This window comes from Nycticebus coucang, chromosome 15, assembly GCF_027406575.1.
Source record: "Nycticebus coucang isolate mNycCou1 chromosome 15, mNycCou1.pri, whole genome shotgun sequence".
NCBI lineage: Eukaryota > Metazoa > Chordata > Mammalia > Primates > Lorisidae > Nycticebus > Nycticebus coucang.
This window is the reverse complement of record NC_069794.1, coordinates 97,257,926-97,272,814: the sequence shown is the minus strand read 5'-3', so window position 1 is coordinate 97,272,814 and position 14,889 is coordinate 97,257,926. Positions and strand designations below refer to the sequence as shown.

Sequence of the window (14,889 nt, the reverse complement as noted above, 5' to 3'; positions counted from 1 at the left end):
TTTTTTATTTTCAACCTTCCTGTAATTGTTATGTTTGCAGGGAATTTCTTGTAGATGGTATATATAGTTGGGTCATTATTTTTACTTTTAATTATTATGGATATAAAATAGTTGTATGTATTTATAGAGAATATGTAATGTTTTGATATAGGCATAAAAATCAGGTAATTCATCACCTCCAGCATTTAGCACTTTTTTTTTGTATTAGGAACATTTCAATTATACTTAATTTTAAAGTATATCATAACTTATTGTTGACTAGTAGCTAGGTCATTTTAAAAGTCTCTTCTGTTTTTTTGTTTGTTTGTTTGTTTTGTTTTTTTGAGACAGAGCCTCAAGCTGTCACCCTGGGTAGAGTGCTGTGGCATCTCAGCTCACAGGCGCCTGCCACACGCCCAGCTATTTTTTGGTTGCAGCCGTCATTGTTGTTTGGCGGGCCCGGGCTGGATTCAAACCTGCCAGCTCAGGTGTACGTGGCTGGCGCCTTAGCTGCTTGAGCCACAGGCGCCTAGCCAAAAGTCTTTTCTGTTAATCTGTGTCTTTTAATTGGTATATTTAGATCATTTACATTTAATATAATTATTGGTATGTTAGGCTGTCATTTTTTGTTGTCTGTGATATTATTTCTGTTTTGTTTTTCCTAGTTTTTTTTAGACAGAGTCTCACTTTGTCTCCCTCAGGAGAGTGCTGTGGCATCATATCTCACAGCAACCTCAAACTCTTGGGCTCAAGCAATTCTCTTGCCTCAATCACCTGAGTAGCTGGGACTGCAGGTGTTTGCCACATCACTTGGCTAATTTTAGAGATGGGGTGTCGCTCTTGCTCAGACTGGTCTCGAACCTGTGAGCTCAAGCAGTCCACCTGCCTCAGCTTCCCAGAATGTTAGGATTATAGGCTTTGAGCCACTGTGCCCGGCTCGGTTTTCCTACTTCTTGTGGGTTACTTGAACTTTTTTTTAGAATTGCATTTTGATTTATTTATAGTTAGCATTACATTATATAGACATATATGTAGGATTACATTATATAGGTATAACTTGTCACAGTTTCCTGATCGTGTCATTTTACTAATTTAAGAGAGTCTCTGTCTTAATGCCCTTTGTTATGTAATTGTCTGAGATATTTCCTTTATATATGTTTAGCCCTGCATTAGTTGGTATTAGTATTTTTGCTTCAGTCATCACACATACCTTGGAAAGCCCAAGAGAAGGGAAGATTGTTTACCCACCTGTTTGTTCACTGTGTTCTTGTTGCCTTTCAGGGTTTCCAAGGTTCCTCCTTTTATTATTTGTTTCATTTAGAGAACTTCCAGGGGCCATCTAGTTAGGGTAAATCTGCTAACAAATTCTCTTAATTTTCTTTCTGAGAATGTCTTGGTTTCCCTTTCATTACTAAAGGATTTTTTTCAGTGGTTTAGGATTCTCGGTTGACAGTTTTTTCCCTTCTGGTCTTTATGGTTCCTGATAAGAAGTCTGTTGTATTCTGTTTGGTTTTCTGCTTTTCATAAGGTGGCGTTTTCTATGGTTGCTTTCAAGATGTTTATCTTTAGTTTTCTTTGTTTTTAACTTCTACGTATAATTATGATGTGTTTTGGTGGGCATTTCTTTGGGTTTATCCTTTGGAATTCACTCAGATTCTTGAATTTGTAGGTTGCCAAATGTGGGCAGTTTTCAGCCACTCTTTCCTTGAGCACTTTTTCTGCTTTGCCCTTTGTCTCCTCCCACATAGGATCCCCGCGGCCTGTTCTTCTGTTTATTTGTTTCCATGTCTGTCTGCTCTCTGCTGTCAGGTGTGTCGTTCCCGTGCTTCTATTGTCTGGTTCTCTGACTCTCTCCTTGACTCCCATGACTCTGCTGTTGAGTCTACCCAGCAGCTTTTCATTTCAGTTACTGTATTTTTCTGTTCAGAATTTTCACTTTATGCTTGGCATCTTCTATTTCTTTGCTGTTTTCTCATTTATTTCAAGTGTACTCTTAATTGCTTTGTGAAACATTTTATCTTGGCTGCTTTAAAATCTTTAATTAAATGTCACATAATTCTGACATGTCTGTCATTAGTGTGGCATCTGTGTTTGCTCAATTTGCAGTCCTCTTGGTTCTTGGTGCGATGACGATTTTTGACAGAAACCTGGACTTTTGTGTTCTGTTGGGTGACTTTGGGACTCATTTGGAACTTCTCTGATGTTGCTCCAGCGGGGAAGGGGAATACTCAGTGGTGAAAGGAGACCCCTCATTACTGCCCCATTACAGGTGGGCAGTGGTAAAAGTTCTGCCTCTCTGCTTGGCCTCCTCTGACACCTTCCTGGCAGGAAGGGGTCGTGGTCCTCATTATTCCTGGGTGAGGATGGAGGGCATCTTCTGACACCACCTTGGATGTGACAGCCAGGCAAGGTGGAGGTCCCGCTTACACTAGCGTGGGGGTGAGGCTGCAGTCTTCCCCGTGCTGTTTTGCTGGAGTTGGGTGGTCATTGTCTAAAGTTTTCTCTCTCGCTGGTCTGCTCCTATCTATTGCTTTCTGTTTTTTTCTGCTACAAAAAGCAGCTTTATTTGGGAGTTATTTTTGTCATGTCTCTTTTTTTTTGAGACAGAGTCTCACTATGCCACCCTCAGTACAGTGCCGTGACATCACAGCTCACAGCAACCTCAAACTCTTGGGCTTAAGCGATATTTTTGCCTCAGCCTCCCAAGTAGCTGGTACTACAGGCACCCGCCACAGTGCCTGGCTATTTTTTGTTGTAATTGTTGTTGTTTGGTAGGACTGGGCTGGGTTTGAACCTGCCAGCTGCGGTGTCTGTGGCTGGTGCCATAGCTGAGCTTCAGGCGCCAAGCCTGTCGTGCCTCTTGGTGTTTCCAAGTTGCTGGCTTCTCCCAGTGTCTGGTCTGGGATGATGAGACGGAGAAAGCAGAAGTAGTCTCCCCAGTGTCCTTCTTGGGCCCCGAGGCCCTGGCCCAACTGCCTCCTCTCCACCTTTATGTTGATGGTCAGGGTTTTAAGTTGTATTGAGCAGGAGGCATAGGGAGAAATTACATCTGCTTCCTCTTCCAAAAAGCAGGTCTCTCCTTCTGGAACAGCTTTGGGTTGAGGAGTGTGCTCAGACCTGCAGCAGCCTCTCTGGAGACGTCCAGAAGCGCAGCCTCTGACGTGTGTGGTTGTGAGGGAAGGCTCTGGGTAGCCGGCAGGTCTCCAGGGGCAGCTTTGCTATGAAGTCTGGAACTGTGCGTGTCCTCTGGGACTGTCTGCCCAGGGTGCGTTCCTCTTGTGCAGAGCTGGAAACAGCACTCAGGCCCCATCCTCAGGACTCCCAGCCAGGCATCCAGAAACTCACCCCTCAGAGCCTCCAAGCTTATTCCCCCGTCTGCCTCCTCCTGTGCAGTCTGCTTTAGCATCTGAGTGTCAGAAAATCATTATAAGGCTTTTAGAGCCTGTTAGAGCCACTGCTCCAGGGAGCAGGTGAGTAGTGCGAGGAGGCGTCTTGTCTGTGGGTGCTCTCGGACCTACAGCCATGATGGTCTGTTGTGGCAGGGCATGGGGCAGGGTGGGATGGGTATGGCATTTTGAGATAGTCTGAGACATAATGGGAGAAGCAGCAGTTCTTCTTGGGAGGCTTCCCCATCCTGACCCGATCCTCCCCCTGCGCCCCCTCCCCCCCCGCTGGGGGGGGGGGATGTGAGGACAGGACTTAGGCTATCCAAGGAGAAGGAAGCTCAGGGGCCATGCACTTAGGCTCACCTGCTGTGCACTTGTCCCCCCCCTCCCTCCGCAGACCCACTTTGGGAGGCAGGATGCAGCTAGACTGGGGCCATCTCCATCCCTGCCTTGCTGGAGTTGGGGAAATGTGTCCTGGCAATGTAATTACATAATTAAATGATAGGTATAGATTAGTTCTTCTGTGTGTCATTATTATAATGACAGAGGTCAGTCACTAGAGACTGACCAAATTGGGTCAGGATAGCCCCCTTGAGGAAGTACTGTATCAGTGGAGACCTGAGGGGTGACAGAATGGGCCGGGGGTGGGGGTGGGGAGCCGAAGAGGCTAGAAGGGAGGTAGTGATGCAGCTGGTGGGGGTCTGGTCCTACCTCGGCTCTCTGGGCGTGTGAAATGGTCTGGGTCACGGCACAGTGTGGAGGTCCTGCCTTGGTGCCGTGCTTGAGCTGCGCCTTTGCCTGGGGGGTCGTCTGCTTCAGGGCATTCCCTGATTACAGCCTGCTCCTCCTCCCAGAGCCCTTGTTTCTTATCCCCGTAGGCCTGGCCTGCTCACTGGTGCCATCTGGTGCCATCTGGGCTGATGAATGTCAGGGAGTCACAGCCCAGTGCAGGGGCTGCCACAGGCGTCCTGGCATAAAGATGCAGGGCTGGACACACAGGTCTGAGCAGGTGTGTGCTGAGGGCTGAGTTGAGACCCTGGCCCAGGAGTCCTGAGGGCACCTGTGCCAGGCTGGCCCTTTTGGGAAAGGCCAGATACATGAAGCCAAAGGTTAGGACGGTGGTTCTCAGTTAAGCTGGAGGCAGAGAAATGGCCTTGTGGGCCAGCCTCTGACTTCACAGGCTCAATCCTGTGGCCGGCGAGAAGCTGAGTGGGGAGTCATGGGTCCAGGTACGTTTTTCCCTGTTCTGTATGTAGGCTTGCACGTTCACTTAAGGTGCGCCCTGGCCTGGGCATGGGGAGAGTCCAAGCTTGCCTGCCACAGGACAGCAAGGTGAGGCTGTGTTCCTGGGGAAAGCAGACCTCTGCTGCCTCTCTTCCGTCCTCCCGGGGGGAGTTCTTTCCATGCACCCTTCACCCTCTTGTGCCATGTCCCTCTAACCTGTGGCCAGTGCCCACTCCCATTTGATCAAAATGAGTCTCATCCTTCCTGCAGCCAGTCCCTACCCTGGACACATAACCTTTGTCACCCACTCTGTTAACAAGGAAAGTCACTGCTTCCCAGGAGTCTTGGGAACCCTGCAGAAAGAAGCCAAGGAAAGAGAGGGTTCTTGGTGCAGCCTGGAGGCTGTGTGGCCCCTGGCAAGTGACCTGCCCTCTCTGAGCCACAGAGCCTACAGGTGCTGGGTGAGGTGGCATGGCAGGGCTCCCAGTGTAGAGAGCGTTAAATAAAAAGCAGACCCAGAGGCTAGTCTGTATGAAGCAGCAGCCTTCCCAAGGGTAGTGGATGAATCAGCCAGGCTGTTCCTTTTCCGCTGTCTTCTTACTATAAGGGAGATGGAGCCAGAGTGTCTGTCTCAACCTTGCCACCATGTTCAGCTCCTACCTAAGGTCTCGGGAGTGGGGGACTGTGAACAGTAAAAATGTGACAGTGCCTAACGTCTGTTGGAACTTAGAGGCCAGACACTGTGCCCAGTGTTGTTCTGTTCCCATGCAGTTTAAAATCGAGATTTAACTGTCATACCATAACATTCAGCTTTTTTTTTTTTTTTTTTGTAGAGAGAGTCTCACCTTATCGCCTTCGGTAGAGTGCCATGGGGTTACACAGCTCACAGCAACCTCCAAATCCTTGGGCTTAGGCGATTCTCTTGACTCAGCCTCCCAAGTAGCTGGGACTACAGGCACCCACCACAACGCCTGGCTATTTTTTTTTTGTTGTTGTTGTTGCAGTTTGGCTGGGGCCGGGTTTGAACCCGCCACCCTCGGCATATGGGGCCGGCGCCCTACTCGCTGAGCCACAGGCGCCGCCCAACATTCAGCTTTTTAAAGTGTACCATTTGGTGGGTTTTTGCATATTCATGATGTTGTGCAACCTTCTCCACTATCTGATTCCAGAACATTTTCACCACCTTAGAAAGAAACCTTGTACCTACTCCCTGTCACTCCCCATTCCTTCCCCTCAGTCCCTGGCAACCACCCCTGTGCTTTCTATGGATCTGCCTACTTTTGATACTTTATGTAAGTGGAATTCTGGCATATGAGCTTCTGTGTCTTCCTTTGGTCAGTTAACATCATGTTCCGAGGCTCTTCCGTGTGGGAGCAAGGATCAGGGCTCTGCTCTTTATGGCTGAATGACGTTCCGTCCTGCAGCTGGACCATGTTGCTCCTCTGCTCCTCTGCTGAGGATGCTTCAGCTGCTATCACCTTTTTTTTTTAAATTAAATCATAGCTGTGTACATTAATACAGCTACCACCTTCTGACGATCATGAAAATACTGCTGTGAACGCTCATGTGCAGGTTGTTATTGGGCCCCCGCTTTCTGCTTTCTTTGGTGTGTAGACCGGGAGTGGGGTCTCTGGGTCTTAAGTGGAGGAGAGTAACCTCCACGTAACCGTCTGAGGACCGGCCAGCCTGATGCCCCCAGTGTGCCCTGCTTTGCGTCCCTGTGCTGGGCTTTGCTTGCATTATCTAATCAATCCTCACGTGAGCACTTTTCCAAGGGGACAGTTGAAGTTTGGAGGGTTTCTTGACATCAGCTCGTGGTTCTCTGCCCAGAGCTGGCTTAGATCATGGAGCACTGTCTTCCATCTTCTGGAGCCTCAGACTCTGTTGTTCCTGTGACATTCCTGGTGCATGGGACATGTGGACAAGCACATATTTGTTGAATAAAATGCCGTTTTTTCTGATGTTGGTGGCTTGTTCGGGAACCCGAGGGTGCAGCGTATACATTAGGGCCTCCTGTACTCTACTGGTCCTCAGACTTCTGCTGGTACCTGAGGTCCCCTCTGCCCAATGCCTAGTCAGACTATAGCTGTCAGCAGGTGGGAGCAGGGAGTACTCTGCAGAGCAGAGGTGACACTGTCTCTAGGGAGTGCTGGCTCATCACATGGCCTGTCCTCTCTGTGGTCCCAGGCTGTTGATCACCTGCCCTGTTTTTTTCTCCTATAGGCAAAGCCCATTTATGGTGGCTGGCTGCTCCTGGCTCCAGATGGGACTGACTTTGACAACCCAATACACCGGTCTCGGGTAAGAGTACCACAGTGAATTCTTGGGTGGGAGGGGCCAGAGAGGCTGGGAGTTGAGCTGAGGTTTCTGGGCTGGCAGGTTCAGAGGGTCCCCCAGGTTGGCAATGTTGTAGGTCCCACAGAAAAAGTCTTAACATACAGGGGGACTCGCACACAAACTTTATGTCCACCCTGCACATAGTCATGCGTCCTTCCTTCAAAATGAGGTGTTCTCACATGGGTATTGCCTACTTGGTGGGTCAGCTTGACTCTAGAAACGGGAATGGAAGAAGCAGAAGAGCAGTTCAGCAAGTGTTGGCAGTGTTGGTGTTATGCTAAGCTGACCCCTGGTCCCTTCAGTGCCCAGCCCTGCCCCTTATACCTGCCCCTCACCCCCGGCTGCAGGCTCAGGGAGCTCTGGTGAACTGTAGCCTGGGGACCCCTGACCTCTCCGTAAACTTCACATTGCCTGGGGGCCTCTGCCAGAGAGGTCAGTCCAGCATCATACTGTCTTGGAGTTTGTTCTTCTGCCAAGAAGCCCCTTTGGGTTTAACTCAAGTTAAAACACCACCGTTCCTCCCAAGCCCTCTTGTGGGTACTGCTGCTTATACCCTGGGATACTCTGCTTTGGGCCCACTTTTGTCCCCTCATCCCTGGGTGCTCCCCTTCCCCTTTTTTTGAGTCTCTGTTGTTCACCCCTCCTCACCACGAATTTTATAATCTGGATGGGCCCTCAGGGCCTTGAGTTCTGCCCCCCACCCCCACCCCCCCGCAGACCTTGCATTGTGTCTCTGGTCTTTGGGATTCATTCTGGAATGGGGTTTGATTTCAGGGACAACAAAGAGCCTTGGAAATAATCCTGGAAATAGCCTTGGCAGCTTCTGGGTACCCCCTGCCCCCAGGCACCCACTACAGAGCCAGCCCTCTTTGCAAAGGCTGCTGGAGTCCCTGTCTGTCACCCTGGATGGGGGCAGGGATTTGGGACTGACTGGTCCAGCCGGACTGCAATTCCCAGCAAGGAGTTCACTGTCCTGCTTCGTATTAAAGGTTGTGCAGAATTGCCATTTTCAGGTTCTGATGGGAAAGTTATTATTGTCAATGATATAATTCTGGCCCAAGGAGAATGTGATTTTATAGTTAGTTATTGTGGCCTTATTGCCAATCTGAGCATTGTTGGGCCTTCAGGAATGTTGGAAGTTGGTCACGGCCTTCATGGTGGCCTTTGGGGTTCAGGAGCTGTGTGTGTCGGTGTGACAGGGGCCAGCAGCCTCGTGGTGGAGACCAGGCCCTTCTCCCACAGAAAGGAAGGTGTGTGCCCTTACTCTCCTCTCCGTCCTGGCTCCTGGTGGCATCTGACCGCTGTGGCCCCTGCAGCCTGGTCTCCAGGCGGGGAGTGGAGAAGCAGGGCCATGCTCTCTGCTGCTCTGTTGCTGCCTGGAAGTTGTAGTTCTCTCCACGGGCCCCATCCTCTGTTCCCATTTCCCTTAGCTTCTCTCTCCTTCGGAAGGCCAGAGCCCGGCTGTCTTTGACTCCTCTCTCCCAGGAGGTGTCAGGACAGCCCCTTGTGTAGCAGTTGCCCAAATTTTCTTGGGAGTAGTGAGTCAGTGACTCGGCATTGCTGGGTTATTTCCTGGTGCATGAGATCATCAAGTAAGCCCTGCCATACGCCAGGCCTGCCCTCTGTGCTGAATACCGTGGGGACACAGAGAGGTGGACACACAGTGCTTTTGCTCTGGGGAGCTTCCATATTTTATAAAACAGTCTTCTTGTTAAATCTCAGTAACTCATGTGGAGACACAAGTCACTCACATGATTTGGGCCTTTCTCCAAGCCCAATCCTGGCTAATGAATTGCCATTCTCAGGCCTTGCTTCTCTCTTTTGCTGCCTGCTCCAGAAAAGAATCCATGGATCTAACATTCCTTAGCTCAGGCCTGTTAGTTGGGGGGCTCAGCATGCGGAGGTCTGGGCTGGGGCCAGACCCACCTTACCATCCCCCCTTGATCTGTTGCAGAAATGGCAGCGACGGTTCTTCATCCTTTACGAGCACGGCCTCCTGCGCTATGCCCTGGATGAGATGGTGAGTGTCCTCCCTGTGTCTTGTCTGCACCCTCCAGCAGTGCCCTTCGCTGCCTGTCGTCCACGTGATGCGTGTGACGCAGAAGCTGTGTGCTCCTCTGAGGCTTCTGCTTGTGAATCTGGAATGCTTTGAAGGACTGTGGTAGCCGGCAGAGGTGCCCCTAAAACCCAGACTTTTGGTTTGAAGAGTCCTCCTCAGTGGTCGTGGAGAGAGGAAACAGTGAGGGGAAGTCACCTCTGTCGAAGGCTCCAAGGAGTTTGGACTTGGTCAGAGGAAGGAGTTGCAGCGTCTTGGGGGCAGGTGTGGGCGGGGCAGGTGGGCGAGAGCACCCGGTGTTTACATGCTGTGGGCCTGGGCTGCCCCTAGTCTCCTGGCTGTAACTGGTCTTGCTGCTTCCATTTGATCTTGGCTCTGGCTTTTAGCTGACCTCATAGACCATCTGGCAGTGGGGCCTGTACTCATCTGGTCACCAAGCCCTAGGCACACAGGCTCTGCCTGCTCTACCACCACCTGCTGCACGAGTGTTTGCTGCTGTTGCCACAGAGGCCAAACCCAGAACCAACCAGCTGGAATTTCTGGCTTTTCTTTTCCCACCCATTTTCTCTCCCGACCTTTCCTCTAATGGAGCTCAGCCCCTCCTGACTCCCCTGAAGTAGGACTGCATTCCAAGCTTGGTGAAGGGCTGAAGTGGGAGACCTGGCTGCCTTTCTCCTGTTCTCTGGGGTTGGGTGTGTGGGCATATGTGTAGATAGCATTTTAAAATCAATGCTGTCCTGGACAGTCTACTCATAATATGTGAGACGGCCTGACCACACGTGTCCTGCCCAGAGTCTCTTTCTCTGCCACAGGGTTGAGGTAAACATCTGGACCTTCCAGACCATTGCGGTGACTGTTGGGGCGCTGGGATTTTGGGGTGGTCATTATAGCTGATGTGATATTTTCTATACTTTTGTTTCTGGGACGAGTTAATAGGTATGATACCTTGTTCCCTGTTGACCGTGCCCTCATTGGTTCCTTCTTAAAAAGAATGTTCTTCCTTCTCATTCTTTGTGAGGAATGTACGTGTACATTGTGAATGGGCCACAGAAGGTTTGCTGCGGGATGTCTGCTCTGGAGCAGTGGGAGGCGAGTGCTGACGGGCCTCACGTGTGCCGGAGGTGGGAGCAGGGAGCTGCATACTCAGACTCGCCTTCCCAGAGGGACCCCATGCAGCCCTGTGTTTTCCTGTCTGGCCATCTCCTGGCAGTGGCCCTGAAGTGGAGGCGGGGCTCCTACAAGCTCTGGGGTGTACCTGCTTCCCCCCGGCCTTGTAGTTGGCTGACTTGTCCATAAGTCACATGCTGACTTAATAGTATCAATGCAACCTAAGAGGTCACTGGGTTACATTCAGGCCAGACTGGGACCGTACCCACCAGAAAAGCAGCGCTCTCTGGATGAGTAGTATTCCTGTCAGGAAATCTTTCTTTAGGTCTATCTGAAGTCTAGCAAAATCCATTATTTTCTTTGGCTCAGTAGCACAGGCTGAACTCCTGGGGTGCCTCACACTGGCGTGAATGTGGAGCACATGCTGGGCCCCGAGAGCAGCTCCCAAGTGATGAGGCGCAGGCCTGCACGCTGACACCTCGCAATGCATTTCAGTCTCCCAGGAGCCTGGGTATTGGTTGGGTGACATCTTATGTGACGCTGGGCAAAGATGGGACCGAGCCAGGGGTGTGGGACAAGAAGGAAACCCTAGGACAAACTTGGAACTAAAGAGAGGGCACAGGGCACAGCCAAAGCTGGTGGTGCTTGGCCTGGCGCTGCTTTGTGGCAGATGACCTTGGAGCTGCAGAGACTGCCCTGCTGACCAGTTGGTGCTACTCTGCCCGAATCAGGGCCTACACGTGCTGCTCTCTGGGAGCGAAGTGGCACTGCGTTCATGAGTGGGGCAGCAGCAGTCCTGCAGAAATTCCCGAAGTGTCCCTGAGGTGCTTTGTGTCAGGAAGGTCACATGGAGAAAGTTGCAAGGAGGTGGCAGCTGTGATGGAGGCCAGGTGGGGGGAGGTGGGGCTGGAGGTGCCATCCCATGTCCTGTGGTCCCCCTAGGGAGTGGACCTTGGGGTTTGTTCTTCATGACTGTGTCCCAGGACAAGTAGATAGCCCAGAGCCCGGCTGCGAGTCAACGGTCAGCCTTCCCACAGCTGAGACCTCCGCCGCTGTCAGTCGCAGAGCCTAGAGCCAGGGCAGGAGACCATCTTTCCAGGCAGGTGCAGGTGTGGGCTGAGCTACCAACCTGCCACAGCTTTCCTGTGAGTGAGGTGTAGGCTGAGCTACCACCCTGCCAGAGCTTTCCTGTGAGTGCTTAGAAGAGAGCAGCGGTCCTCAGCCTGGGGTGTCATGCCCACCAGGCCTCACAGCAATATCTGGAGTCATCTTTTATTTATTTATTTATTTCGAGACAGAGTTTCACTTTGTTGCCCTCAGTTGAGTGCCGTGGCATCATATCTCACAGCACGCTCAAACTGTAGGGCTCAAGCAGTTCTCTACGGCCTCCCAGAGTGCTGGGATTACAGGCATGAGCCACTATGCCTGGCCCTCGAACACATCTTTTATTGTCACAGCTGGGGTAGGGATGCTGCTGAGTGTTCCCTGATGCAGAGAATAGCCCCCACAGCAAGGAAGGGTCCAGCCCAAAGTGTCAACAGTGCCAAGACGGAGAAGCCCCGAGTGACTTAATCAGCTGTTTATTCATATTTTTATTTATTTAAAAAATTAAAATACAGATTTGATTTGGTCTATAACTCTGTTCTTAAACAACACAAAAGGACTCACTGGTCAGACAGCCAGGACTGAGAAACCTGGCCCCAGCTGTGGAATGGGGTGGAGCATGTGTGTCCTGGATCCAGAGGGGTCTCTGTGGGACATGCCAGGTGGCCACAGGGCTTGGGGACTACACGTGTGTGTCTCTGACCTGGGGGCACAGAGGTACTGCAGCTCGGGGCATCCTGTGGGTCTCCCCAGCAAATCTTCACGTGTAGTAAACTGGGGAATTTTATGGCTGGTCTGTGCCCTCCACACTTAGTCACAGTCTGTTTTGAATTGTATCTGACTTTTATACTATTATTATTTGTTTTCATTTGCTTAAATGTTATCTTACACACTGGCTTGTGACTTTTTTCTCCCACTGTTGGGCTGTTGGTAGTTCTCAGTCTCTCTCCTCTGCATGGTCTGGACCCAGCAGCATTTGGTAATGACTGACCAGCTTTGTGAACCTTGCTATGGGAGTTTTGCTCCTAGCTTGGGGGGAGGAGGGCAGATGGGGAGGGAGAGAAGGTAGGATGAGGGGTGTTCTTGGGAGTGACGTTGGGGATGTGGTGACGCTCAGCAATACTCAGCAGAAGGGGGACCCTCCTGAGAGCTCTGAGGAGCAGAGAGCCTGCGGCCCTGCTGGGTTGGGGCTGGAGAGGAGGGTGGGTGTCAGGAGGGAGCAGTGTGCAGGAGTGGTTGCGGAGCAGCCCCTTGGTCTGGTGGCGGCTGCTTGGAAAAGCCCTAGTGCTGGGGCTAGGGCAGTGGGCCTCGTGTAGTGTTGCCACTCTGGGCAATTCTGAGATGGGAACAACTTTGGGAATCTCTTTTCCTTTTTAGGGAAATGTCTTTTTCGATACATCACATATCCTGTAACTGGTGGGTGTGGAGGAGAGGCAACTTTCCCAAAAAAGGAGAAGAAATTTCCCAAATGCAGGCTGAGGTGAGGTGGGCTCAGGGCAGCCTCAGAGACAAGTAGAAGCCTGAGAGGTTTGGCTGGGCCCCCGGATCCAGGGTGGGTAAAGGAGAGGGTTTGGAAGCCTTTTCCCCCTGCCTTTGTTGGTTCTGTACAATGCTGCCTATGATTTTACCAAACACTGCCACTTTTTTTTTGAGCTTTTGGGGACAGATACAAAGTTAAGGTACCGGTGTCATCAGAGTCCAGATGTCACTGGAAGCTCTGTCGGCGAGCAGCAGCAGGTCAGAAGGAAGCCAGGAGCTCTCTGAACTGGGGAGCATCCCATGGGGGACTGTAGGGGGCTTGCCCTCTAAGGCGGAGGGATGATCTAGTATGTTCTTGTTGCTAATTGCAGCAAAACACACCACTTTAGCACCCAAGCCACCCTCAGTGTAGGGTTCAGTGGCATTAAGCATCTTCACGTCAGTGCAGCCGTCATCATCTCATCTCCAGGACTCTGTGCCCATCAAATGCCACCTCCCTGCTCTCTCCACCCCGGCCCTGGTGGCCCTCGGTCTACTTGAGGTGCTTCCTGTCACTGGGGGTGGCCACATGGTATCTGGGCGCCGTGTCCTGAAGCTCGACCATGCCGCTGCCCGTGTCAGGGCCTCATCCCTCATCTGACTGATAGGGCTGCTTCTCTGAGACATGCTAACACTGCTCTTAACAGGGAAAACTCTTCTCTCAGGTCTGTGGCTTTTGTGGGGGTAGCTTGTGGGTTTGTCAGTCCCATAGGATGTGAAGGCCTAGCCAGAGAAATGAATGTGGGGTGCCCTGTGTGTATGTGTAAAGTATAAAGCTTGGTTGGGTCTTTGGAGGACTCCCAAGCACTCACAGATGGTGGGGGGCTCTGGCTTCTTATAGGAGGGAGTCCGGAGTCTCCTTGCTCTCAGAACCTCACCCCCCTCATTCTTGACAGATTCCCGTTGTTATTGGTGCTGTGCTGTGGCTCCTGGGGGTCACAGGAAGAGGGGTGTTGCCACCGCCCCTACTGACTTGAGGAACGTCGCACAAGGTTTTCTCCCTCTCCCCTGAAGCCAAGCCCTCACTCCAATGCTCTGTGAGCCATCTTTGTGCAGACATTGCTCTGTGTTTGAATCTCTGCAGGGTGAGGCTGGGAACCAGTGATTCTTGGAGAGAACTAGCATATAGCTGCTGGCTTGCACCTTGGCCTTGTGTCCTCCAGCCTGGAGCTTTCTCGGGAAGCTTCCTGAGCAGGCAAAAAGAGCAGTCTGTTCTCCCTGTGCTGGGCTGGGGCGTCCCCACATCCGATGCTTTGGAAGCTGCAGTGGCTGCTGTGGGGAGAAGTGCCACCATAGGACATCCTTCCTGGGGAGATGCTCTTACCTGCTGGGTTCACAAGGCTGCTTGAGGATGAACCCCTGACGGCAGTGAGAAGTCTCCTGGCAGGAGACGTGGCACGTGCTGGCCTCTTGCTCGTTGGAAGGTTTGGGAGGAGCGGCTCGCCCAGCCCCAGGCTCTGCATTGCTTTCTTGCACATTCTCTGGCCTGGTCCTCAGGAGGATGTTGCCTGGTAGATACTGTGCCATTTCACAGATGAGGACACCAAGGTCCAGAGAGGCTGTGCCATCACTCAGTGGAGAGGCCGCCAGGGTGTGTAGCAGGGCAGCTTCTAGGAGAGGAATGGTGTTGTTCTCTTACCATGTGGTACTGTCACTCACTGTGTCCCACGCGTGGGAGGGAATAGGGCTGGCTGGGCCCAGGCGGGGCTCTCACGTCCTTCCTACACCCTCAGGCTTGACTGTGGCCATACATTGGCTTAGCCACAGTAGTGCCCATGTGTTGGATGCCCACGGAATGAAGCTAGCTTCCATCCTGCGGTGCTGTGGGGTCTGCCTTCTTTTCTGGAAGATGGGTTTATGAGTATAAATTCAGAGAGATTGTAGAAATCAGAACAATTATGAAGTTAGTTACAGAACTATCCAAGGGGTAGAGAAGCTTCCTCCGACCTAGAGATCTTTCATGTTTAAAGGAAAGGGAGGGGAAGACAGGGAACTGGGGAAGATGTCTTGTAGATCAGTCTTCAGATTGTCCTAAACCCTTTTGTGTTCCCCACAGGGTTCCTGCTCCACAAGGCGGAGGAAGGCCCTGCTTAGTACAGCTGTGGAGCCGAGGGCTGGCATGTCACAGTGGGGTCAGTGACTAGGTGCTCCCCAGCCCCTGGGGCTGGCATGTCACAG

At 51.6% G+C, this 14,889-nt stretch overlaps 1 protein-coding gene across 10 annotated transcripts in view; it reads left to right on the top strand.

The window, feature by feature from the left end:
• The window catches only part of MPRIP (myosin phosphatase Rho interacting protein), a 150,843-nt gene that overhangs the window by 42,704 nt on the left and 93,250 nt on the right, over window positions 1–14,889 (top strand). For all 10 annotated transcript variants that reach the window (XR_008374563.1, XR_008374564.1, XM_053563227.1 and 7 more), the window contains exons 2-3: window positions 6,813–6,890; window positions 8,881–8,946. Coding sequence is in view for 8 of the 10 variants with exons in the window: in XM_053563227.1 (XP_053419202.1) it covers window positions 6,813–6,890; window positions 8,881–8,946 (144 nt within the window). In the remaining 2 variants the exon portion in view is untranslated. The remainder of the gene's footprint in view (window positions 1–6,812; window positions 6,891–8,880; window positions 8,947–14,889) is intronic.